The sequence below is a fragment of the Myxine glutinosa genome, chromosome 10 (genome assembly GCF_964187855.1).
Source record: "Myxine glutinosa chromosome 10, kmMyxGlut1.1, whole genome shotgun sequence".
NCBI lineage: Eukaryota > Metazoa > Chordata > Myxini > Myxiniformes > Myxinidae > Myxine > Myxine glutinosa.
The window spans coordinates 80,133,982-80,156,361 of NC_136270.1; the positions used below are offsets into that span (position 1 = coordinate 80,133,982).

General features: G+C 48.2%; 1 protein-coding gene across 2 annotated transcripts in view; it reads left to right on the forward strand.

Annotated features, from left to right (window-relative positions):
- Window positions 1–22,176, forward strand: part of NAPG (NSF attachment protein gamma) — a 57,942-nt gene extending 35,766 nt beyond the window's left edge. The window contains exons 9-12 of one of the 2 annotated variants that reach the window (XM_068126710.2): window positions 14,949–15,027; window positions 15,248–15,327; window positions 20,632–20,761; window positions 20,924–22,176. In XM_068126710.2, coding sequence (XP_067982811.1) covers window positions 14,949–15,027; window positions 15,248–15,327; window positions 20,632–20,761; window positions 20,924–21,079 — 445 coding nt within the window. In that variant the 3' untranslated portion in view covers window positions 21,080–22,176. The remainder of the gene's footprint in view (window positions 1–14,948; window positions 15,028–15,247; window positions 15,328–20,631; window positions 20,762–20,923) is intronic. The other variant, XM_068126711.2, reaches the window with a different exon arrangement.
- The last annotated feature ends 204 nt before the right edge of the window (window positions 22,177–22,380 follow it).

Genomic DNA, 22,380 nt, shown 5'->3' on the forward strand with positions numbered 1-22,380 from the left:
GACAGTCCAGGTTCAAGTCCCATGTGTGTTTCATGATGTCTACTAATGGCTGTATCCTCCTTGTGATTTATGTATGTGTTGCACTATGGGCTAGTGGATAAATCACCTCCTCCCGCTCACTTTGCTCAGAGATCTCGTTCACACTGCCGCCTTGCAAAATTACTACTAAGACTAGTACTACTACTCCTTATTATTTCCCTTATTCTTTTTAATCTTCTCCTTAACATGAATGAATGAATGAATGATCGTTTTAGGGCCATTTTTCGGGGGTTATCGGGGGTTATTCTTGTGGTCCCCATGACAATCATGGTTCCCTGTTTGAGGCAATGTTTTTATGGCCGAATGCCCTTCCTGACGCCAACCCTTAGTCGCCTCTTACGATGTGCAGGGATACGGTGTACCTATTCTAAATCGGGTTACACCGGGATCATTCATCCCAGAAAGCAGTACTCAATTTGCCGACCTCGGAAGGATGACAGGCTGAGTCAACCCCCCTGGCGTTAATTCATCGATCGACCGGGATTCGAACCCAGGATCCTAGGATCCCAAGCCGGCACCCTAACCGCTAAGCCAACACCAGGCTTCTTCTCCTTCACATACAAATTAATTTCATGTAAGACCATTCATTTGCTTTCTCTCTGGCTGTATAACTTTTATATCTCTGGCTGTTATACAGCACAGGCTGTATAACTTTGGTCTTAAAACACGCTATTTATATGTTAACAAAATCGCACATCAGTGTGCCCTCTTGGTCTCTCGCTATATTTTCTACAAACGCCATTATTAATTGTGTTAAAATGAAATTTTTCACAACCACGATGAGGCACACTTTTTATCTCAGTAAGTTGTTCTGCTTTGAATCTTCAGGGTGCTACTCAGCTCTGTGTTGGTTCATTGCAGATTACTTGAGATAAATTCGTGTTTTTCTTGCTTAAGCTCTTCATTTGAATCTTTCTTTTAATCACTCACCCAACCTCACTGTGGAGCCAACTTCCATGTTCTCTCCAATCTTATTTTTCCCTCCGTGTCTTCACCACCATCTCAGATCATCCCCCATCCAAAACGATGATCTTTTCTATCCTCATACACTCCTCTGACCCTCCAAGTCCACCTCTTTCCAAATTTCCAGTTTTTCCTTCCTGAGAGTTTGCTTCTGTATCCTTCTTGTCCACCATGTGCATCCTCCCGTACCAGTCATTCTTCCTCACGTCCCTTATTTGTCAAAGTTTCCCTCTGCATTGTCCCTCATCTCTGCTGTTGGTGTGCTTCCCCCCTCTCCTTCTACTGTTCCATTTGTTCTGTTGCATCCTGATCCATTATATGTTTTCGATCCTCCACGAGTCTTGACTTTGTATACAAAAATTCAATATCATTCTTCCTTCTAAATTTTCAAGACAGCTGTTCACCACCATCTCAGATCGACCCCAATCCAAAAGCATGATCTTTTCTACATTATCATAACCACCCTACCACAATCCCTCCTTCCAAATTTCCTGTTTTCTCTCTTTAGAGTTTCCTTCTGTATCCATCTTGTCCACCCAATGCATCCTCTCCTGCCCCCATTCCTCCCCACACCCATTGTATGTCCAAGTCTGCCTCTATCCTCACCTTCAACTCTGTTGGTGTTTCCCCACTCTCTCTCCTGTTCCTTTTGTCCTGATATGTTCAGTGTACTAGTACTAGCTCTTCCACGAGCCTCAACTATGTTTACAAAAACAATCGGTCAAGAAAAACACCAATTACAAATCAATCAGGATATAATTTAAACAAGTGTTATTTTCTACAATGCGAAATTGGACATTGAAATGTTCAAAGATAGGTTTTGGAAGCCAATTAATTACGTGTGGGTTTGCCCTCACAAGCAATAATTTGTTACCAATCAAATCTTAAAGCCAATCTCTCTCCACCTTGTGGCACCTGGTCAAGTCTATCACTGGTGTGCATTATCCTTCTATCGCCTGTCTTAGTACAGGTAGTGGCACAGTATATTCTGGTCGGAGCATTGAGAGCATCTATTGCCTCAAATTGCCAACCGATCCATCCCCATCCCCACTCTGCCGGTCCTTTCCTATCGCCACCTGGCTACTATACTGTAAGCTTTACTCCTGATAGGATCAATACATTATTGGCCGATCTTGACATCATCATCTCTGCAACTCACCCATAAAGCATCAATGCTCGTGTTCTCGAGTTATGCTTTGCAGAACCAACATTTCCCCTGTGTTTTCTCTTTAATAGGTTCGTGATGGTATCAATCACTGTTTACACAAGAAACATATTATGAATTACAGTCGGACCCCACTATTCGTGGTCCCACTATTCGCGTTTTCCACGTATTTGCGGTGGATAAAGATAAATTTCGACATGCTTCTCTATTCGCGGCCATGTGTCCCATTAATTCACAGGTTTTTTTTGTGGGCGCAAAAAAAATAATATTCACGAGCTGTGATCATGAAACAGTTGTAAACCCCATTTTTCACGAGACACGCACAAAACAGCTGGTCATACCCCAAAAACATCTTCTAGGAGCCGCGAGCATGACTTGCTCTACATTCATGGTGCTGTTCTTCACGTTTTCATGGCTTTCACGGCCACATTAAAAGTACAGTACATATTGCATTTTAGCCGCACTATAAGCGAGCTTCGCAGGTTGTCCCACCAGCTGCATAACACGTCATCCCCCACGAGTTACTGGATAGAATGAAAATGCTTCATCGTATCGACCACATGACCTGCGCCGACATTCGCGGCATATATATATATATATATATATATATATATATATATATATATATATGTGTGTGTGTGTGTATGTATATATGTATGTATATATATATATATGTATATATATATATATGTATATACTAGCAGAGGTACCCGGCTTTGCACGGGAGTGGGAGGAGGAGGGGAGGGGGAAGAGGAGGGGAGGGGAACGGGGGGGAGGGGGGAGGGGGAAGCGGGGGAGGAGGAGGGGAGGGGGGAAGAGGAGGGGAGGGGAATGGGGGGGAGGGGGAAGGGGGGGGAGGGGGGGAGGGGGAAGGGGGGGAGGGAAGGGTGCGGGGGTGCCCAGGGGAAGAAGGGCCCCTCCCCTCCCCCTCCCCCCCTTTCCCCTCCCCCCTCCCCTCCCCCCTTCCCCCTGCCCCCTCCCCCTTCCCCCTCCCCCTCCCCCCCCTCCCATCCCCTTCCCCCCCTCGTTCCCCTCCCCTTCTCTTCCCCCTCCCCTCCTCCTCCCCCTTCACACCAGGGGGGTTGACTCAGCCTGTCATCCCACCGAGGTCGGAAGTCGGAACTCATTGTCGTCAAATAAATGTAGCCTGTATGTTTCACTCTTTGTCACATGCCGTTGGTCCCATGTCAATCGGATGAAGTTGAAAAATTAACGTTACGAAGGTTCTCTGGGACGTACTGATTCCGAATAATGAAGTTGAAAAATTAACGTTCCGAAATACGCTAATTACGCTAACAGAAGCGCTGGAGGGAGCACTGCGCTCCCTCCCTTAGATTCCCTCCCTCTTCTGCTAGCGCTAATTACGCGTAACACACTAATTTTAAAACCCGAAGTTTTTTTAATTTTAAGGTGTGCTGTAGTCAGAAGCGCTAGAAGCGCTGCGCTCCCTCCCTTCGAATCCCTCTCTCTTCTGCTAGCGCTAATTACGCGTAACACACTAATTTTAAAACCCGAAGTTTTTTTAATTTTAAGGTGTGCTGTAGTCAGAAGCGCTAGAAGCGCTGCGCTCCCTCCCTTCGAATCCCTCTCTCTTCTGCTAGTGCTAATTATGCGTAATACGCTAATTTTAAAACCCGAATTTTTTTAAATTTTTATGTCTCCGTGACATTCCTGGGACCATCCCGAGTCGAACAGTACTTTCCGCTCGCAAATCCGTCCACGGGTTCTCGAGATCTTAGAGATCACACATAGATCAGGATACAGACACAGAGGCCAACTCTACTTTATATATATAGATATATATGTATATATGTATATATATATATATATATGTATATATATATATATGTATATGTATATATATATATGTATATATATATATGTATATACAGTGGAACCTTGACTTACGAGTTTAATTCGTTCTGTGACCGAGCTCGTAACTCAAATTGCTCGTATCTCAAATCAAATTTCCCCATTAAAATGCATTGAAATGCTATTAATCCGTTCCAGCCCGCCAAAAACCACACCAATTTTTTTTTAAATATACAGTATATATAAAAATATCTCGCGCTTTATATTTCACCTGTATGCAGCATACAAGCTGGCAGGATGGCCTGGACTGGAGGTACGCACACTTGACTCTAAAGTCTAAACTGTCCAGCCTGGGTTTGAATCCCGACCTAGCTATAACCTGTCATGGGTGAATCACAGGCAGGGTGATTCATCAATGTGTGTACCGCTAAACTGGGCGCCCCGTTTGCGTCCCATTAGTTGTTGGATGTTAAGGATCTCACCGTGTTTTCCACAAAGAGAAGGCGAGCTATCGCCGGCACTCTGAACAAGTTGTGGCCTGGCATGCTCTTCTCCTCTGCTGTTATATACGTCCTCCTCGGCACCTCGCTCATGTTTTTCGACGATTGCGTGTTTCATAGCCAAGCTCATCATCCTCTTCTTCTTCTCAGCACTGCACTTGCCACTCACTTTCTTAGGCCCCATGGTTAAAACTAAGAAATTTTCCAAAATAACCAAAATGCGAAAACTAAAATGCAGCGCTATACTACGACAGAGATACTGTACGTGCACGGCAAGATAACCACGTGACCGGAGCCCACCTGGCGGCGTAAACTCAAAATAACTGAAATGCGAAAACTAAAATGCAGCGCTATACTACGACAGAGATACTGTACGTGCACGGCAAGATAACCACGTGACCGGAGCCCACCTGGCGGCGTAAACTCAAAATAACCGAAATGCGAAAACTAAAATGCAGCGCTATACTACGACAGAGATACTGTACGTGCACGGCAAGATAACCACGTGACCGGAGCCCACCTGGCGGCGTAAACTCAAAATAACCGAAATGCGAAAACTAAAATGCAGCGCTATACTACGACAGAGATACTGTACGTGCACGGCAAGATAACCACGTGACCGGAGCCCACCTGGCGGCGTAAACTCAAAATAACCGAAATGCGAAAACTAAAATGCAGCGATATACTACGACAGAGATACTGTACGTGCACGGCAAGATAACCACGTGACCGGGTGGCGAAAGCTCGTAACTCGGATCTCGGGCTCGGCTCGCATCTCAAAGCAATAAACCGCCCGAGCGACGGCTCGTATCTCGAAAAACTCGTAAGTTGGGGCACTCGTAAGTCAAGGTTCCACTGTATATATATGTATATATATATATGTATATATATAATATATATATGTATATATATATATGTGTATATATATATATGTATATATATATATATGTATATGTATATATATATATATGTATATATATATATATGTATATATATATATGTATATATATATATGTATATATATATATGTATATATATATATATATATATATATATATATATATATTGTTACGAAACCGGAGTACGGCACTCCCCTTAGCAAGGGGGGGGGGGGGGGGTTAATCCCCCTTGTCTTGTTAAGCTGGCGGTCTCCGTTCCTGGACCCACCCCGCTCCTTTGTGGGATATATATTACCAGTGTGTACCCCTGTTTAAAATAGGTACACCGTATCCCTGCGACTCAAAGGGTTGGCGTCAGGAAGGGCATCCGGCCATAAAAACATTGCCTCAAAAATAGAACCATGACAATTTGGAGAAGATTGTCATGGGGACCGCAAGGCTAACCCCCGCTCTTGAAGGGAAAATGGCCTTAAAATGCCTGTTGTTGTTGTTGTTATTGTATATATATATATATATATATATATGAAGGAGCTGCGCTCCAACGCGAGTCGAAAGAATTGACGCGACCAAAGACGGAATTCGTCCGAGTTGCTTTATTGAAACAAAACAGCTCAGGTATTCTGACAAGCCCGTTTATCCGGCAGCAATATATATACACATTTATGCCGGGGCGTTTGCCCGGGAAAACCGAGACCGGGCATGCCCGGGTGTCAAGGGCGAGTCCTGGAAAGGCGAGTCTGGACATGCCCGGGCGTCCTGGACGCGGCCTGGCAAGTCGAGGCTGGGCGTGCCCGAGCGCTCTGGGCGAGCCCTGGAAAGGCGAGAGCGGGCATGCCCGGACGCTCTGGGCGAGCCCTGGAAAGGCGAGTCTGGACATGCCCGGGCGTCCTGGACGTGGCCTGGCAAGTCGAGGCTGGATGTGCCCGGGCGCTCTGGGCGAGCCCTGGAAAGGCGAGAGCGGGCATGCCCGGGAAAGACGAGACCGGGCGTGCCCGGGAGGTTCGGGCGTGCCCGGGAACAGCGAGTCCGGGCATGCCCAGGAGAGGCGCGTCTGGGCCCGTCCGGACGAGCCCGGCATGGCGATCGCGCCCTGGCCGCGTCCTGGCAGGTGCAAGGCGATTGTGTACATTCAGCGGGAACCGCTACACACGCCCCTCCAGAATCGACCTGCACCGGCAGGGTCAATTTAAGGGGGGTCCGGATGACCCGGCCGAAGCGACCCCTGGAGAGTCGGGGGGGGGGGGGGTCCGATCTGGTGGTGGGTGGTCGAGCGGGGGGAACTGCGGACGGGGGGCGGCCTCGCCGCGGAGGAAGGGCCAACCGTGGTGGTCGGTCGACGTCCACGTGCGCCGGTTTGAGGCGGTCCACAGAGATCCGGTCCGACCGGCCGCCGACGTCGACGACGAAGGACTTGTCGCCCCGTCGCAGGACCTGGAAGGGCCCGTCGTACGGCGGCCGGAGTGGCCCCCGGTGCGCATCATGACGCACAAAGACGTACTCCGCTGTGCGAAGCGCCGGGGGGACGTAGGACTGGGGGCCACCGTGGCGGGACGTTGGCACGGGGGCAAATCGTCGGGCGGCCTCCTGGAGGTCCGAGCGCTGGTGTGCGGCGGACCAGGGACTGGTAGCGTCGGGCACGAACTCGCCCGGGACGCGGAGCGGCTGGCCGTAGACGAGCTCGGCGGCGGATGCCTGGAGGTCCTCCTTGGGGGCCATGCGGAGGCCCAAAAGGACCCACGGCAGCCGGTCGTCCTGAAGGCCGGCCATGAGTGCGGCCTTCATGGAGCGGTGAAACCGCTCGCACAACCCGTTGGCTTGGGGGTGGTAGGCCGTGGTGCGGTGCAGCGTGACCCCCAACGAGCGGGCGACCGCGCCCCAAAGTTCGGACGTGAACTGTGGGCCTTGGTTGGACGAGATGTCCGCCGGTGCGCCGAAGCGTGCGACCCAGGTGGCGATGAACGCCTGCGCCACGTCGGCGGTGGTGGTGGAGGTGAGGGGCACGGCCTCCGGCCACCTGGTGGTCCTGTCCACCATGGTGAGCAGGTGGGTGAACCCCCGCGATGGGGGCAGGGGACCCACCAGGTCCACGTGGACGTGGTCGAAACGCCGTGCAGGCACGGTGAAAGGTGCTAGCGGGGCCTGGGTGTGGCGGTGGACCTTGGCCCGCTGGCAGGCCGTGCAGGCGTTGGCCCAGTCGCGGACGTTCCGTCGAAGGCCGTGCCAGACGAAACGCGCCGACACCAGCTTCTGAGAAGCTTTCCGGCCCGGGTGAGAAAGGCCGTGGATGGAGGCGAAGATGCGGCGCTGCCAGGAAACGGGCACGATGGGGCGAGGCTGGCCCTGGGAGACGTCGCAGAGCAGGACGGTGCCCGCGAAGGGGATGTCGGCCAGGCGGAGGCCCGTGTCCGCCGCCCGGAGGGCCTGCACCAAGGTGTCGGTGGTCTGGTCGGCCGCCATGAGCGCGAAGTCCACGCCGAGGTGGACCGCGTTCGCGCTGGCCCGAGAAAGACAGTCGGCCACGGCGTTGTCTTTGCCGGCGACGTGCCGGATGTCCGTGGTGAATTCCGACACGGCGGAGAGGTGGCGCTGCTGGCGGGCCGACCACGGCTCCGTGACTTTGGCCATTGCGTAGACCAATGGCTTGTGGTCGACGAAAGCCGTGAACGGGCGGCCCTCCAGGAGGTGTCGGAAATGGCGAACGGCCAGGAATAGACCGAGCAGCTCGCGGTCGAACGTGCTGTACTTTAACTCGTTCGGCCAGAGTTGCCGGCTGAAAAAAGCGAGTGGCTGCCAAACCCCGTCCACCCATTGTTCATGGACGGCGCCCACCGTGTAGTTGGAGGCGTCCGTAGTGAGGGCGATGGGCGCGTTGAGCACCGGGTGAGCCAGCAGCGTTGCGTCGGCGAGGGCCCGTTTTGCGCTCGCGAAGGCCGCGTCCATGGCCGCGGACCAAACGATGTCATGCTTGGCCGGCTTGCCCCGGAGGGCCTTGTAAAGGGGCCGCATGAGCTGAGCAGCGCGGGGCACGAATCGGTGATAAAAATTCACCATGCCGAGGAACTCTTGTAGGGCCTTGATGGAACGGGGACGCAGGAACGTGGTGATGGCCTCGACCTTGGTCGGCAGCGGCACGGCCCCGGTCTTGGTGATGCGGTGGCCCAAAAAGTCAACGGTCGTCGTGCCGAAGTGGCATTTGGCCGGGTTGACAATTAAGCCGTGCTCGCTGAGGCGACCGAACAGTGTTCGGAGACGGAGGTGGAGGAGGTGCTCGGCGCGGGACGTGCTGGCGACGAGGATGTCGTCCAGATAGACGAAAAGAAATGGCAGGTCGCGCAGCACGCCGTCCATTAAACGCTGGAACGGCTGGGCCGCGTTCTTGAGGCCAAACGGCATCCTCAAAAATTCGAACAGGCCGAACGGCGTGATGACGGCCGTCTTCGGGACGTCGGCCGCCCGGACAGGTACCTGGTGGTATCCCCGTATCAGGTCAATTTTGGAAAATATGAAACGTCCCGCCAAACGGGCGGAAAAGTCCTGGATGTGTGGGATCGGGTACCTGTCGGGGGTGGTAGCGTCGTTGAGGCGGCGGTAGTCGCCACACGGGCGCCATCCGCCCCCCGGCTTTGGCACGATGTGCAGTGGTGAGGCCCACGCGCTATTGGAGCGCCGCACGATGCCGAGGTGCTCCAACGCGTCGAACTCGGCCTTTGCCACGGCGAGCTTGGCCGGGTCGAGGCGGCGGGCCCTGGCATAGACCGGCGGGCCCGTAGTGGGTATGTGGTGCTCGATCCCATGCCGCACTGCGACGGCCGAAAACGTCGGCCACGTGAGGGCCGGGAATTCCGCGAGCAGGCAAGCGAACTCGTTCGCCGTCGGGAGGGCGCACGCCAGTTCGGTCGGCGCGGAGCTGCTCATCGTGCACGCCAGGGAGCTGAAGGTCTCGGCGTTGACAAGGCGACGTCGTTTGATGTCGACCAGCAGCCTGTGCGCGCAGAGGAAGTCGGCGCCCAGCAAAGCCATGGGGACGCAGGCGGTCACAAAGGTCCACTGAAAGCGCTGGCTGCCGAAGCAGAGGGTGACGTCGCGCGGGCCGAAAGTACGTATGGCCGAGCCATTAGCAGCGACCAAAGAGGGGCCGCAAACGGCGTCCCGCCTGTCCTGCTCGGAGGCGGGTATGACGCTCAGTTGGGCGCCGGTGTCACAAAGGAAACGCCGCCTGGACGCTTTGTCCCGAATAAAAAGCAAGTTGCCCGAGTGGCCGGCGCTCATGGCTGGGAATGAATGCCGGCCCGGCCGTTTCCCGACTTGCCGAAAGTGCACGGGGGTCGGCACGTCCGAGCCTTGTGTCCGAACCTGGCGTGGTAATAACACCACGCCTGGTCAGGTGGAGGCCCCGGCCGTCGTGTCGGAAGCGGTCGGCGCGGCGTCGCGGCCGCCAGTTGCACCGGCAGTTCGGCCTCCAACCGCGCAGGGCGCTCGGGCGTCGTGGGCGTCGCCTCGGGTGGCGGCAGGCTCCAGGTAGCCGCGCCGATGTGTTGGCCTGCCGAGGAGATCTTATCGGCTTCCCTGGCGAGGGCGCGGGAATCGGTGATCGACGTGCCAGCCAGGGCGAGGCGTACCGGGTGAGGCAGCTGGCGAAGGAACAGCTCGCGGAACAGAAAATCCGGAGAGTGCTCACCGAGCAACGAGAGCATATAGTCCATGCGCTCGGACGGGCGCGTGTCGCCAAGCTCGGGCAGGTCGAGCAGGCGCCGTGCGCGTGCCGCCGGTGAGAGGGCGAAAGCATCGAGGAGGAGCGTCTTCAGCGCGTCATACTTGTCAGCAGCCGGCGGGTGCTCGAGGAGGCTCAGGGCGCGGGCCGCGGTGGCGGAACCGAGCGCTGCCACGACGTGGTGGAAGCGGGTGTCGTCTGCGGTGATGCCTCGCAGGGCGAACTGGGAGTCCGCCTGGGTGAACCAAACAGCCACGTGAGCCTCCCAGAAGGTAGGCAGTTTAAGAGTCACTGCCGTGTCCATGTCGGTAGGTCACCAGTGAAGGAGCTGCGCTCCAACGCGAGTCGAAAGAATTGACGCGACCAAAGACGGAATTCGTCCGAGTTGCTTTTTTGAAACAAAACAGCTCAGGTATTCTGACAAGCCCGTTTATCGGGCAGCAATATATATACACATTTATGCCGGGGCGTTTGCCCGGGAAAACCGAGACCGGGCATGCCCGGGTGTCAAGGGCGAGTCCTGGAAAGGCGAGTCTGGACATGCCCGGGCGTCCTGGACGCGGCCTAGCAAGTCGAGGCTGGGCGTGCCCGAGCGCTCTGGGCGAGCCCTGGAAAGGCGAGAGCGGGCATGCCCGGACGCTCTGGGCGAGCCCTGGAAAGGCGAGTCTGGACATGCCCGGGGGTCCTGGACGCGGCCTGGCAAGTCGAGGCTGGGCATGCCCGGGCGATCTGGGCGAGCCCTGGAAAGGCGAGAGTGGGCATGCCCGGGAAAGGCGAGACCGGGCGTGCCCGGGAGGTTCGGGCGTGCCCGGGAACAGCGAGTCCGGGCATGCCCAGGAGAGGCGCGTCTGGGCCCGTCCGGACGAGCCCGGCATGGCGATCGCGCCCTGGCCGCGTCCTGGCAGGTGCAAGGCGATTGTGTACATTCAGCGGGAACCGCTACATATATATATATATATACATATATATATATATACATATATATATATATATATATACAGTGGAACCTTGACTTACGAGTGCACCAACTTACGAGTTTTCCGAGATACGAGCCGTCGCTCGGGCGGTTTATTGCTTTGAGATGCGAGCCGAGATCTGAGTTACGAGCTTACGCCAGCCGCCACCAGGTGGGTTCCGGTCACGTGGTTATCTTGCCGTGCAAGCATATCTGCCGTATATCGCTGCTGTTTTGTTTTCGCATGTTGGTTATTTTGGAGCTTACGCCAGCCGCCACCAGGTGGGTTCCGGTCACGTGGTTATCTTGCCGTGCAAGCATATCTGCCGTATATCGCTGCTGTTTTGTTTTCGCATGTTGGTTATTTTGGAGCTTACGCCAGCCGCCACCAGGTGGGTTCCGGTCACGTGGTTATCTTGCCGTGCAAGCATATCTGCCGTATATCGCTGCTGTTTTGTTTTCGCATGTTGGTTATTTTGGAGCTTACGCCAGCCGCCACCAGGTGGGTTCCGGTCACGTGGTTATCTTGCCGTGCAAGCATATCTGCCGTATATCGCTGCTGTTTTGTTTTCGCATGTTGGTTATTTTGGAGCTTACGCCAGCCGCCACCAGGTGGGTTCCGGTCACGTGGTTAGCTTGCCGTGCAAGCATATCTGCCGTATATCGCTGCTGTTTTGTTTTCGCATGTTGGTTATTTTGGAGCTTACGCCAGCCGCCACCAGGTGGGTTCCGGTCACGTGGTTATCTTGCCGTGCAAGCATATCTGCCGTATATCGCTGCTGTTTTGTTTTCGCATGTTGGTTATTTTGGAAAATTTCTTAGTTTTAACCATGGGTCCTAAGTAATTGAGTGCCAAGGGCAGTACTGAGAAGAAGAAGAGGATGATGTGCTTGGATATAAAACACGCAATCGTCGAAAAACATGAGCGAGGTGTGCGTGTTGTCGACTTGGTGAGGCAGATGTGAAGGCAGCTGAAGATTTTATTATAACTTTTGCCGAACTGATAGAAGCCGAACGATACATCCCCCAGCAAATCTTCAACTGTGACGAGACAGGGCTCTTCTGGAAAAAGATGCCGAGGAGGACGTATATAACGGCAGAGGAGAAGAGCATGCCAGGCCACAACTTGTTCAGAGTGCCGGCGATAGCTCGCCTTCTCTTTGTGGAAAACACGGTGAGATCCTTAACATCCAACAACTAATGGGACGCAAACGGGGCGCCCAGTTTAGCGGTACACACATTGATGAATCACCCTGCCTGTGAAACACCGACATGACAGGTTATAGCTGGGTCGGGATTCAAACCCAGGCTGGACAGTTTAGAGTCAAGTGTGCGTACCTCCAGTCCAGGCCATCCTGCCAACTTGTATGCTGCATACAGGTGAAATATAAAGAGCGAGATATTTTTATATATACTGCATATTTAAAAAAAAATTGGTGTGGTTTTTGGCGGGCTGGAACGGATTAATAGCATTTCAATGCATTTTAATGGGGAAATTTGATTTGAGAAACGAGCAAATTGAGTTACGAGCTCGGTCACAGAACGAATTAAACTCGTAAGTCAAGGTTCCACTGTATATATATATATATCAATTAAATTGAGAATTTGAGCCAGCTGTATATAAGTTGATATATATACACCTGCCAATGTTTTTCTCTGTTTAAATGTTAATTTTACATCAATCAATCGGATTGAAATATACCATTTCGTTTTAGGTTCTACTTATAACATTATATATGATGCTTTTCATGTGGATACATGTCGTTTGAGAGTTAGAAAAATCGTATCGCATTTGCCAAATTGCGTTCCATCGAATAACTATGTACAGTATATATATTCTGACTGTAATCAAGGTTTACTGCATATTGTGGGCTCTCAATAATTAATTTGTTTTTCAAAATACATAAATTAACATCTAACTTGTTGATATTAATGTCCAAATAATCGTATTATTTTCGTGTTTACAAGGACAACAATGTGAAGTATGTTACTATGTTTATTAAACATATATTTTTCAACATCGTTTAAGTTCGCTTAAAGCAGTCTATAAATAGATGACGTGTTCCCAGTTTATTTTTACACTCCAATTCCTCATTCTTATTACTATACAGAAAATGTACCTTATTTTTGTGTAGCACTTAAAACTAAAGCGTTGATGGCATGCAAAGGTAGGCTATTTCGTGTTTTGGTTTAAAGTGATTCAGCGAATTGTTAAAAAGTGCTCTTTGAAAGAAAGGGATGTGTTTTGGATCGCGTACCATTACTCAACGGTATGACTTCGTTCGAGTTAGCTCCGAAAATGTGGAATCGGACGGAATTATTTTCATTTTCCTCTGCAGGATTGTGTAATTCTGTCTGATAATCCTTTATAATCACCTGCTTCACGGGTATAACACATTACGTGCTGTTTGCATTGTCCAAGCGTTTTGGCGGGAAACTCATTTGGCCTGATTACGGTTCTTGCTGCTGTACACTAAAAGGTTAAATGTACACTTTTTATTTCTACTGTACCCCAAAAGTTTTACAGTACACTAAATTTTGCCGGAATTGTGCCGGGTCCAAGTTGTTGGCCGTCAGAGTCCAAGTCCTGAAGAGTCAAGTGTGAGTCCGAGTCCCCCAAAAAGTGGACGCGAGTCCTACTTTTTTTTTTTTTAACCATACATACATACATACATACATTTACCATACATACATACATACCATACAACATATAATTCTTGATGGTCCAATCCTGCTCTTCTCTAGAAAGTTTTAAGGTGGCGAGAAGATACTGCAATCACTGCCATCTTGTATCATCTCCCATCCTCTTGTCTTATTACCCTTGCTAACTCCATTTGTTTAGCTTCCTTTTCCACTCTCGCTCTACAAGCTCCTCAAATCTGTCGACTGTGTGCTTGTTTCCCACTACCCCACTGTCACTAAGATAACCCTCCGTCCTCACGCGTCTCTTGCATGCGACCTTAAAAAAGACCGTCCTAGACGAAAGTTGTATTTGCTTGACGCGGTGTTTAGCGTGAGGTACAAACATGTCACACTACTATGTCGAAACATGAATTTATAATATCGGGGACATAAATACGCCTGTTTCCTTCAATGTAAATCGATACGCAGCACAGATGCATCATGTGAGTCTGAATATATTTACACTGTGTTGTTATAAGCATAGCATACATTTTAGGCTTTTCCTTTAAGTGCAAGTCAGTGTTTACTGGACAATCCAGTGTAAAAAAGCACAATGCGGTGTCGGAAGATGTAAAATATATAATATGGAATGAGTCAATTGAGTTTGTGTTGCATCATCCTTACATTTATGATGTCAGGCGTGCAGGGTATATAAGGACTGCTGCTGTGGGGAAACAATATATGGCAAAGCATCCCCAAAAGCCTGTAGATTCCTTAATTTGCATAATACTTTCGCAACTTCCATCGAAGTTTCATTTTTGCTTATCAAAATTTTACAGTGAGCTCTTCAAAAATATTTAGAGCATCCACTCTTAGTTTGGGTACCTCTGGATACCTTCATGCAGGTTGGCGGTTCGAACTCTGCCGAGTCGTACCAAAGACCTAAAAAGACTGGTTGGACTACGTGCTGCTTCTTTGCTTGGCGATCCACATTTAAAAAGTAGAGAGCACAGACAAACAACCATGGGTTGGCAAAACTAGCGCAGGCCTTGATGGGCCTAATGGTGGCCTCCTGCCTTGAAATCCCTTGTAAGGGAACATATGTTAAAATGGATTTGAATAATTTGGAGTTCATTTCCATATTTTCCAAACTGGACTCTCTTTTTCTATATCATTGGAAGTGTTAAAATCGTTTATCATATGTCACATACCCATTAAAACAATGTAACAAAACATTGCAGCCATAATGCTGACATTCTTGTCCCTATTTGCCCATTTATAGTCTGGATGAGGCTGCACACTCTCTTGAGAAAGAGAAGATTCTCTGCTGCCAGACAGAGAACTATCCTCTTTGTTTCAAGGTGTCTGCCTCACATTTGCTTTTGCAACTTTGCATCACGGATGGTTGGTCACCAATTTCCATTTGTCGATCAAGGGATGCTGTGTCTAGTTTGCATTGTCAGACGACTCAGACATCCATCCTCAAATTCAAAAAGTTTCCCAGCCATCATTTGTTTCTTTTTTTTCTTTCTTTCTCGAATAACCCACTTTGCCTCTCACTGTCCCCCACCCACATTATAGAAAACCATTGCACAGGTGCTTGTACACCTGCATCGCAATGATTACGTTGCTGCGGATAAAGCATTGAGGGAAACATACAGGTATGCACTGGAGCAGATATTACATATGCATAAAGATAAGGGAAAGGGAATAAATTGAAACTAGAACGACACTCTTCGACGTCATGATGTTCACCGCTATGCCTCCACCCACATTATTACATCATTATAATCCTTGTACCAAGTTTGATTTAAATCCATTCAGCTGTTCACAAGTTATCACATTTTTACCTGGCATGACCTATGGTCTTTGACCTCTTGATCCAAAAAATTAATGAATTCATGTTGACATCATTATACGTAGTTGTGGCCAAAAATATTGGCACCCTTGCACTTTTTCAAATAAGTCACAATATTCTCGAAAAATAAGTTGAAATTGACAAAAGCATTTGGTCTCCTCAATTTTTTATTTCACTGTTAATTTTACAGAACCTTTGCTTTTGATTCAGAACTTAATATATGCTTTTAAATCAGAAAATAAAAAGAAATGGCATTGACAAGATTATTGACACCCTAGACTTAATGCAAAACACCACTGAACCTCCTCCATGTTTGACTGTAGGGAAGGTGTTCTTTTCTTTGAAGGCTTCATTTTGTTTTCTGTAAACATAGAGATGATGTGCTTTACCAAAAAGCTCTAATTTGGTCCCACCTGTCCACAGTAGGGTTTTGGGGTGTTCAGGTGTGTTTTGTCAGGCTTTCTTATGTCTCTCTCTCAGCAGTGGGGTCCTCCTGGGACTAATGTCTACCATAGAACCCCCTTTCATTGAGTTGGCGACGGATGGTGTGAGTTGAAACTGTCGTACCTTGTGTCTGAAGGTCAGCTTGAATCTGTTTGGCAGTTGATCGAGGTGCTTTTCCCACCATTGAGCAATCCTTCGCTGCAATCTTCAATTAAGTCTTCTCTTGCGGCCATGTTGGCTACAGTGTCATGGGCTTTAAACTTCCTGATAATATTGCGTACAGTGGACACAGGAACATAAAGGTCTCTGGAGATGGACTTGTAGTAGCCTTGAGATTGTCCATGCTTGGTAACAATCTTGTGTCTGACTTCCTCAGACAATCCTCTGGATTTCTTTCTTTTTTCCATGCCCATTGCAGTACACACAGTGACACAAAACAGAAGAATGACTCCTTTTCTCTATTCAAACTGGTTGAATGATTGATTTCTATATTGCAGGCACCTGCAACTCACCACAGGTGAGTTTCATTCCAAAGTAAAGGAGAATCACCCACTTGAAATGCAATTATTTCTAACAACTTCTAAAAGGTGCCAATAATATTGTCCAGGCCATTTTAGAATTTCTGTGTGGAATAAGCTAAGATTTAGTAATATTTTCAGCTTTTTTGTTTTGTTCCACTGCAATCCAAAATCTAATCGGTTAATCTTTACATCATTAAACTTATCTGTACAAAGTTTGAATTTGATCACTTCAGCTGTTCTCAAGTTATAGACCTATTACGGACTTTGACCTTTGACCTGTGCCCCCAAAATAGAATCGGTTAATCTTTACATCATTATCCATACCTGTACCAAGTTTGAATTAGATCACTTCAGCTGTTCTCAGGTTATAGAACTATAACAGACTTTGACCTCTTGGCCCCAAATTATAATCAGTTAATCTTTGCATCATTATACATACCTGTACCAAGTTTGAATTCGATCACTTCAGCCGTTCTCAAGTTATAGACACGAGCAACGGTACCCGCCATATGGGCGGGGCTTCAATTGGGAGGCCCAAATGAAAAGGCAAGATATCAGAAATTGAAGGCTTTTTATTTTATTTTAAACGATTCATATAAACATCCGTTGAATCATATCACACGCAAATCATCAAAATCTAAACAGTACATGGCGCCCATTTTGAAAAAAAGATTGAATTCTGCAAAACGGAAGTGGCCGCTACACGTCTTTCTCAGTCGCACGTTTATGTGCGAAGAGGGCGATCCGAATCTGTAACACGGAAGCCGCCGCTACACCTGTTTCTCAGTTGCTTTGCACACGCTGCCATGTTACTTCGGAGCCGCACGTTTATATAGGAAGAGTTCGTCAGGAGTCGATCTACTCTCCTGGTACGTAGAATAAACAGCATTTGTCGAATTTCAACAAAAGCCACATCACTGTTCATATCGGTAAATATTATTCCATCGTGTTTGGAAAAATTGGAAAACTTGGAAAAATTGGAAAAACAATATAGCCTATTTTACTCCCAGGGGTCCCAGGAATAATAATAATAATAATAATAATAATAATAAAGGAGTCTTATATAGCCCCATCAAGCAGAGTAAACTACCCTCATGGCACTTTACATTATCATGCGAACGCGCACACACACACACAAACATACACACACACAGACACACCTTCACTCTTGCCCTATTCCTCTCCCTCTCCATTCAAAACCCACAGATGTGTACTCCCACTCCTCCTCCCCTCCCTCCCCCGCACATGTACACAGACATACTCTCGATCTCTGTCCCACCTCAAACCAAAGGGAAAACAGGACTTAGACTTTGAAAGACTTGTGAAACAGATAGGTTTTGAGGGACGTTTTAAAGGCAGGAAGAGAGTCAACATGTCGAACAGAGGAAGGCAAGTCATTCCAGAGCAGAGGTGCAGCAAACGAAAAGAATTTCTCGCCAAACGACTTGGTGCTGGTGCGCGGCGGCTCTAAGGTCATAGAGTCGTCGCTTGAACAAAGCCGTCGCCGAGGTTCATAGAGAGTGAGCAAATCGGAGAGATAGTGAGGTCCGTTCCACACAATGATTTATAACATAGTGTGCAAATTTTGTATTGCACACGAGCAGAGACAGGCAGCCAGTGTAAAGATTTAAGAAGCGGAGTAACATGGTCAGACTTCTTCGCCTTACAGACAAGACGAGCGGCAGAGTTTTGAACCTTTTGTATCTTATCCAAGAGAAACTGAGGGCAACCAGCATACAAAGAATTACAATAGTCTAGCCTTGAGAGGACAAGGGCACAGACCAGAGTTAGAGCAGCTTGAGGAGTAAGAAAGTGGCGAATGGATACCCACCCAAAATATCGTTGCGATCGGTTGAGCCGTTTTTGCGGTACCTTCGAACGGACGGACATTTGGTGAATTATAGTAAGATATTACAGACTTTGACTTTTGACCTTTGACCTCTTTCCTTTCCATGTTTCCATGTTCATCGTTATATCATTCTACATACATAAGTGTACTAAGATAAATGCCCCCAAGTGTCTGCTTTTGCCAGAGCCAGTCACATACACACACACATATATATATATATACAGTGGAACCTTGACTTACGAGTGCCCCAACTTACGAGTTTTTCGAGATACGAGCCGTCGCTCGGGCGGTTTATTGCTTTGAGATGCGAGCCGAGATCTGAGTTACGAGCTTTCGCCACCCGGTCACGTGGTTATCTTGCCGTGCAAGTACAGTATCTCTGCCGTATAGCGCTGCATTTTTGTTTTCGCATGTTGGTTATTTTGAGTTTACGCCACCAGGTGGGTTCCGGTCACGTGGTTATCTTGCCGTGCAAGTACAGTATCTCTGCCGTATAGCGCTGCATTTTTGTTTTCGCATGTTGGTTATTTTGAGTTTACGCCACCAGGTGGGTTCCGGTCACGTGGTTATCTTGCCGTGCAAGTACAGTATCTCTGCCGTATAGCGCTGCATTTTTGTTTTCGCATGTTGGTTATTTTGAGTTTACGCCACCAGGTGGGTTCTGGTCACGTGGTTATCTTGCCATGCAAGTACAGTATCTCTGCCGTATAGCGCTGCATTTTTGTTTTCGCATGTTGGTTATTTTGAGTTTACGCCACCAGGTGGGTTCTGGTCACGTGGTTATCTTGCCGTGCAAGTACAGTATCTCTGCCGTCAACTTGTTCAGAGTGCCGGCGATAGCTCGCCTTCTCTTTGTGGAAAACACGGTACTGAGAAGAAGAAGAGGATGATGTGCTTGGATATAAAACACGCAATCGTCGAAAAACATGAGCGAGGTGTCGAGGAGGACGTATATAACGGCAGAGGAGAAGAGCATGCCAGGCCACAACTTGTGGATATAAAACACGCAATCGTCGTGTTTTATATAAAACTTGTGCTTGGATATAAAACACGCAATCGTCGAAAAACATGAGCGAGGTGCCGAGGAGGACGTATATAACGGCAGAGGAGAAGAGCATGCCAGGCCACAACTTGTTCAGAGTGCCGGCGATAGCTCGCCTTCTCTTTGTGGAAAACACGGTACTGAGAAGAAGAAGAGGATGATGTGCTTGGATATAAAACACGCAATCGTCGAAAAACATGAGCGAGGTGTCGAGGAGGACGTATATAACGGCAGAGGAGAAGAGCATGCCAGGCCACAACTTGTGGATATAAAACACGCAATCGTCGTGTTTTATATAAAACTTGTGCTTGGATATAAAACACGCAATCGTCGAAAAACATGAGCGAGGTGCCGAGGAGGACGTATATAACGGCAGAGGAGAAGAGCATGCCAGGCCACAACTTGTTCAGAGTGCCGGCGATAGCTCGCCTTCTCTTTGTGGAAAACACGGTGAGATCCTTAACATCCAACAACTAATGGGACGCAAACGGGGCGCCCAGTTTAGCGGTACACACATTGATGAATCACCCTGCCTGTGATTCACCCATGACAGGTTATAGCTGGGTCGGGATTCAAACCCAGGCTGGACAGTTTAGACTTTAGAGTCAAGTGTGCGTACCTCCAGTCCAGGCCATCCTGCCAACTTGTATGCTGCATACAGGTGAAATATAAAGCGCGAGATATTTTTATATATACTGTATATTTAAAAAAAAATTGGTGTGGTTTTTGGCGGGCTGGAACGGATTAATAGCATTTCAATGCATTTTAATGGGGAAATTTGATTTGAGAAACGAGCAATTTGAGTTACGAGCTCGGTCACAGAACGAATTAAACTCGTAAGTCAAGGTTCCACTGTATATATATATATATATACACACACATACACACACACATACACACACACACACACACACACACACACACACACACACACACACACACACACACACACACACACACACACACACACACACGAGTATATACATACTCATGCTTTAATAAGGGTAGGCATGTCTTGTGATGAGAGGTGGGATATAAACCAATCCACGATTGAACCAGTAATATGAAGCAGTGACAACAATCATTAATGACCAGTTGTAACTGATGTAACTAATGAGGAAATGTATGACCAGTTGTAACAGAAGCAGCCAATAAATCCAGTTGGATCAAAGTTGTGATTGATCAGTTACTGTAACTTAAAAAAAACCTTTTTCCATGTGCCCTAATGTCTGTTCTTACCTATGTCTGCAGTATTCCTGGATTCTCAGGCAGTGAAGACTCTGGAGCTCTTGGGTCTCTGCTCGAAGCTTATGAACAGTTAGATCAAGATGGTGTTTCCCGTGTCTGTTTGTCTCCTCTTTTCAAGTATATGGATAATGAAGTGAGTACATGCAGTCAATCTTACTTCTTCGCACCAATTTTATCACCATAACTTCCGCAACCTGCCTCTTAACCATTCTTACAACTAAAATAAACTCTGTGCCCTTCATTTTGTTTTCATGTGTTCTTCGCAGGGGTGAAGTTTGTCTTTTACCTTCCACAGTATGCCAAGCTGGCCGTGTCTTTGACTGTCCCTGGAGGAGGTGCCGGAAAGAAGGTTCCAGCATCAGAATCAACCAGCATGGAGCGAGGGTCTCATGGAGATGTAAAGCAAGATGTGGATGATGATGATGACGAATATAGCGGAGGACTATGTTAGCGTCGGTGTTCGTTCTTTACCATGGATTAGCTTCCACCTTCTGCTATTGTGCGTGTTTCCTCATCTTCTTCCTATCCTGGGCCTCAGGCCTGGAATAGGTTGTACCATTGTCCAACCTGTTTTTACCATTGCAAGCTGGGAGATGGCACTTAAATGACTGCTGTTCTTTTTATGGTGATTCATCTCCAAGTGCCAGTGTAATTTATGTGCAATTGTTAATACTTCGTATTTTGGGTAACCTCAGTTGGTGGAGTACAACAGGCATTTTAAGGCCATTTTCCCTGCAAGAGCGGGGGTTAGCCTTGCGGTCCCCATGACCTTGACCAAGAGCGGGGGTTAGCCTTGCGGTGGAGTGATAGTTAAATTATCAAGTATGTTTCCACCTACCTGAGAAACTAGTTTGGCCTGGTTGAAAAACTACTTAAATGCTGTACTATGTATATGGTAGCTATTGGAAATTTAATTAATGCAAATCGATGGCACAGCCATCTTTTTTCTTTTTTTTTTTTCTTTTCCTTTTCTGAAGGAGTGTTCACTACTTTTCTGAAGGATGACAGGTGGACAGATTCAAATTCGAGAACCAGTATGTTATAGAGTACTCCATCCATACGATAATACTACCACATAGCAAGAGGATTGTAAAACCCAACTTGATGTGAACAGGTGCAGTGACGAACAGGGAATACAACAGGTAACCATCAACTGTGGTGCACTGAAGGTGAATTCTTACTTTTTCTGTTCGACCATTCATTTTGCTCTGAGATTCCCATGGCCTACAATCATCAAACTTGGTGCTTTGAATACGCAGCATGTAGGACTTGCCCGTGGCTCCTTGTCGGCATCGTATTTCCCTTGTGCATGCTGCTCTATTTCTGTATTGTAGTGAACATTGCATTGTTCAGCACTCGTTTCTTTCCTGGTTATGTGCAGATTGCTATCATATCCTTTCCTTGCCACCACCTTGACACTAAAATTATAGCTTCTTGCTCTTTGTTTAAAAAAAAAAAAAAGAAGCTTCCTTAGCATTGCGCTTTGGCCTGTTCTAAGCCAAAATAATGCAAAAGCTTTGGCTTTCAAATAAACTTTGTAAAAGGTCAGTCTGTTAATGCCCCTGCTTTTTGTAAACGACACTCGTAGAGCGAGTGCTCTCTCCCATGTATGCAATGTGACGTGTAAAACCGTGAGGGCAAAATAGCCTACTCCTTCTTCCGCTCCTCCTCCTCCTTCTTCTTTTTTTTTACCGATGACTAAGCGACACAGTTTGAGCTTGTACATGCAATACTATTTTTACATGAAGGTGT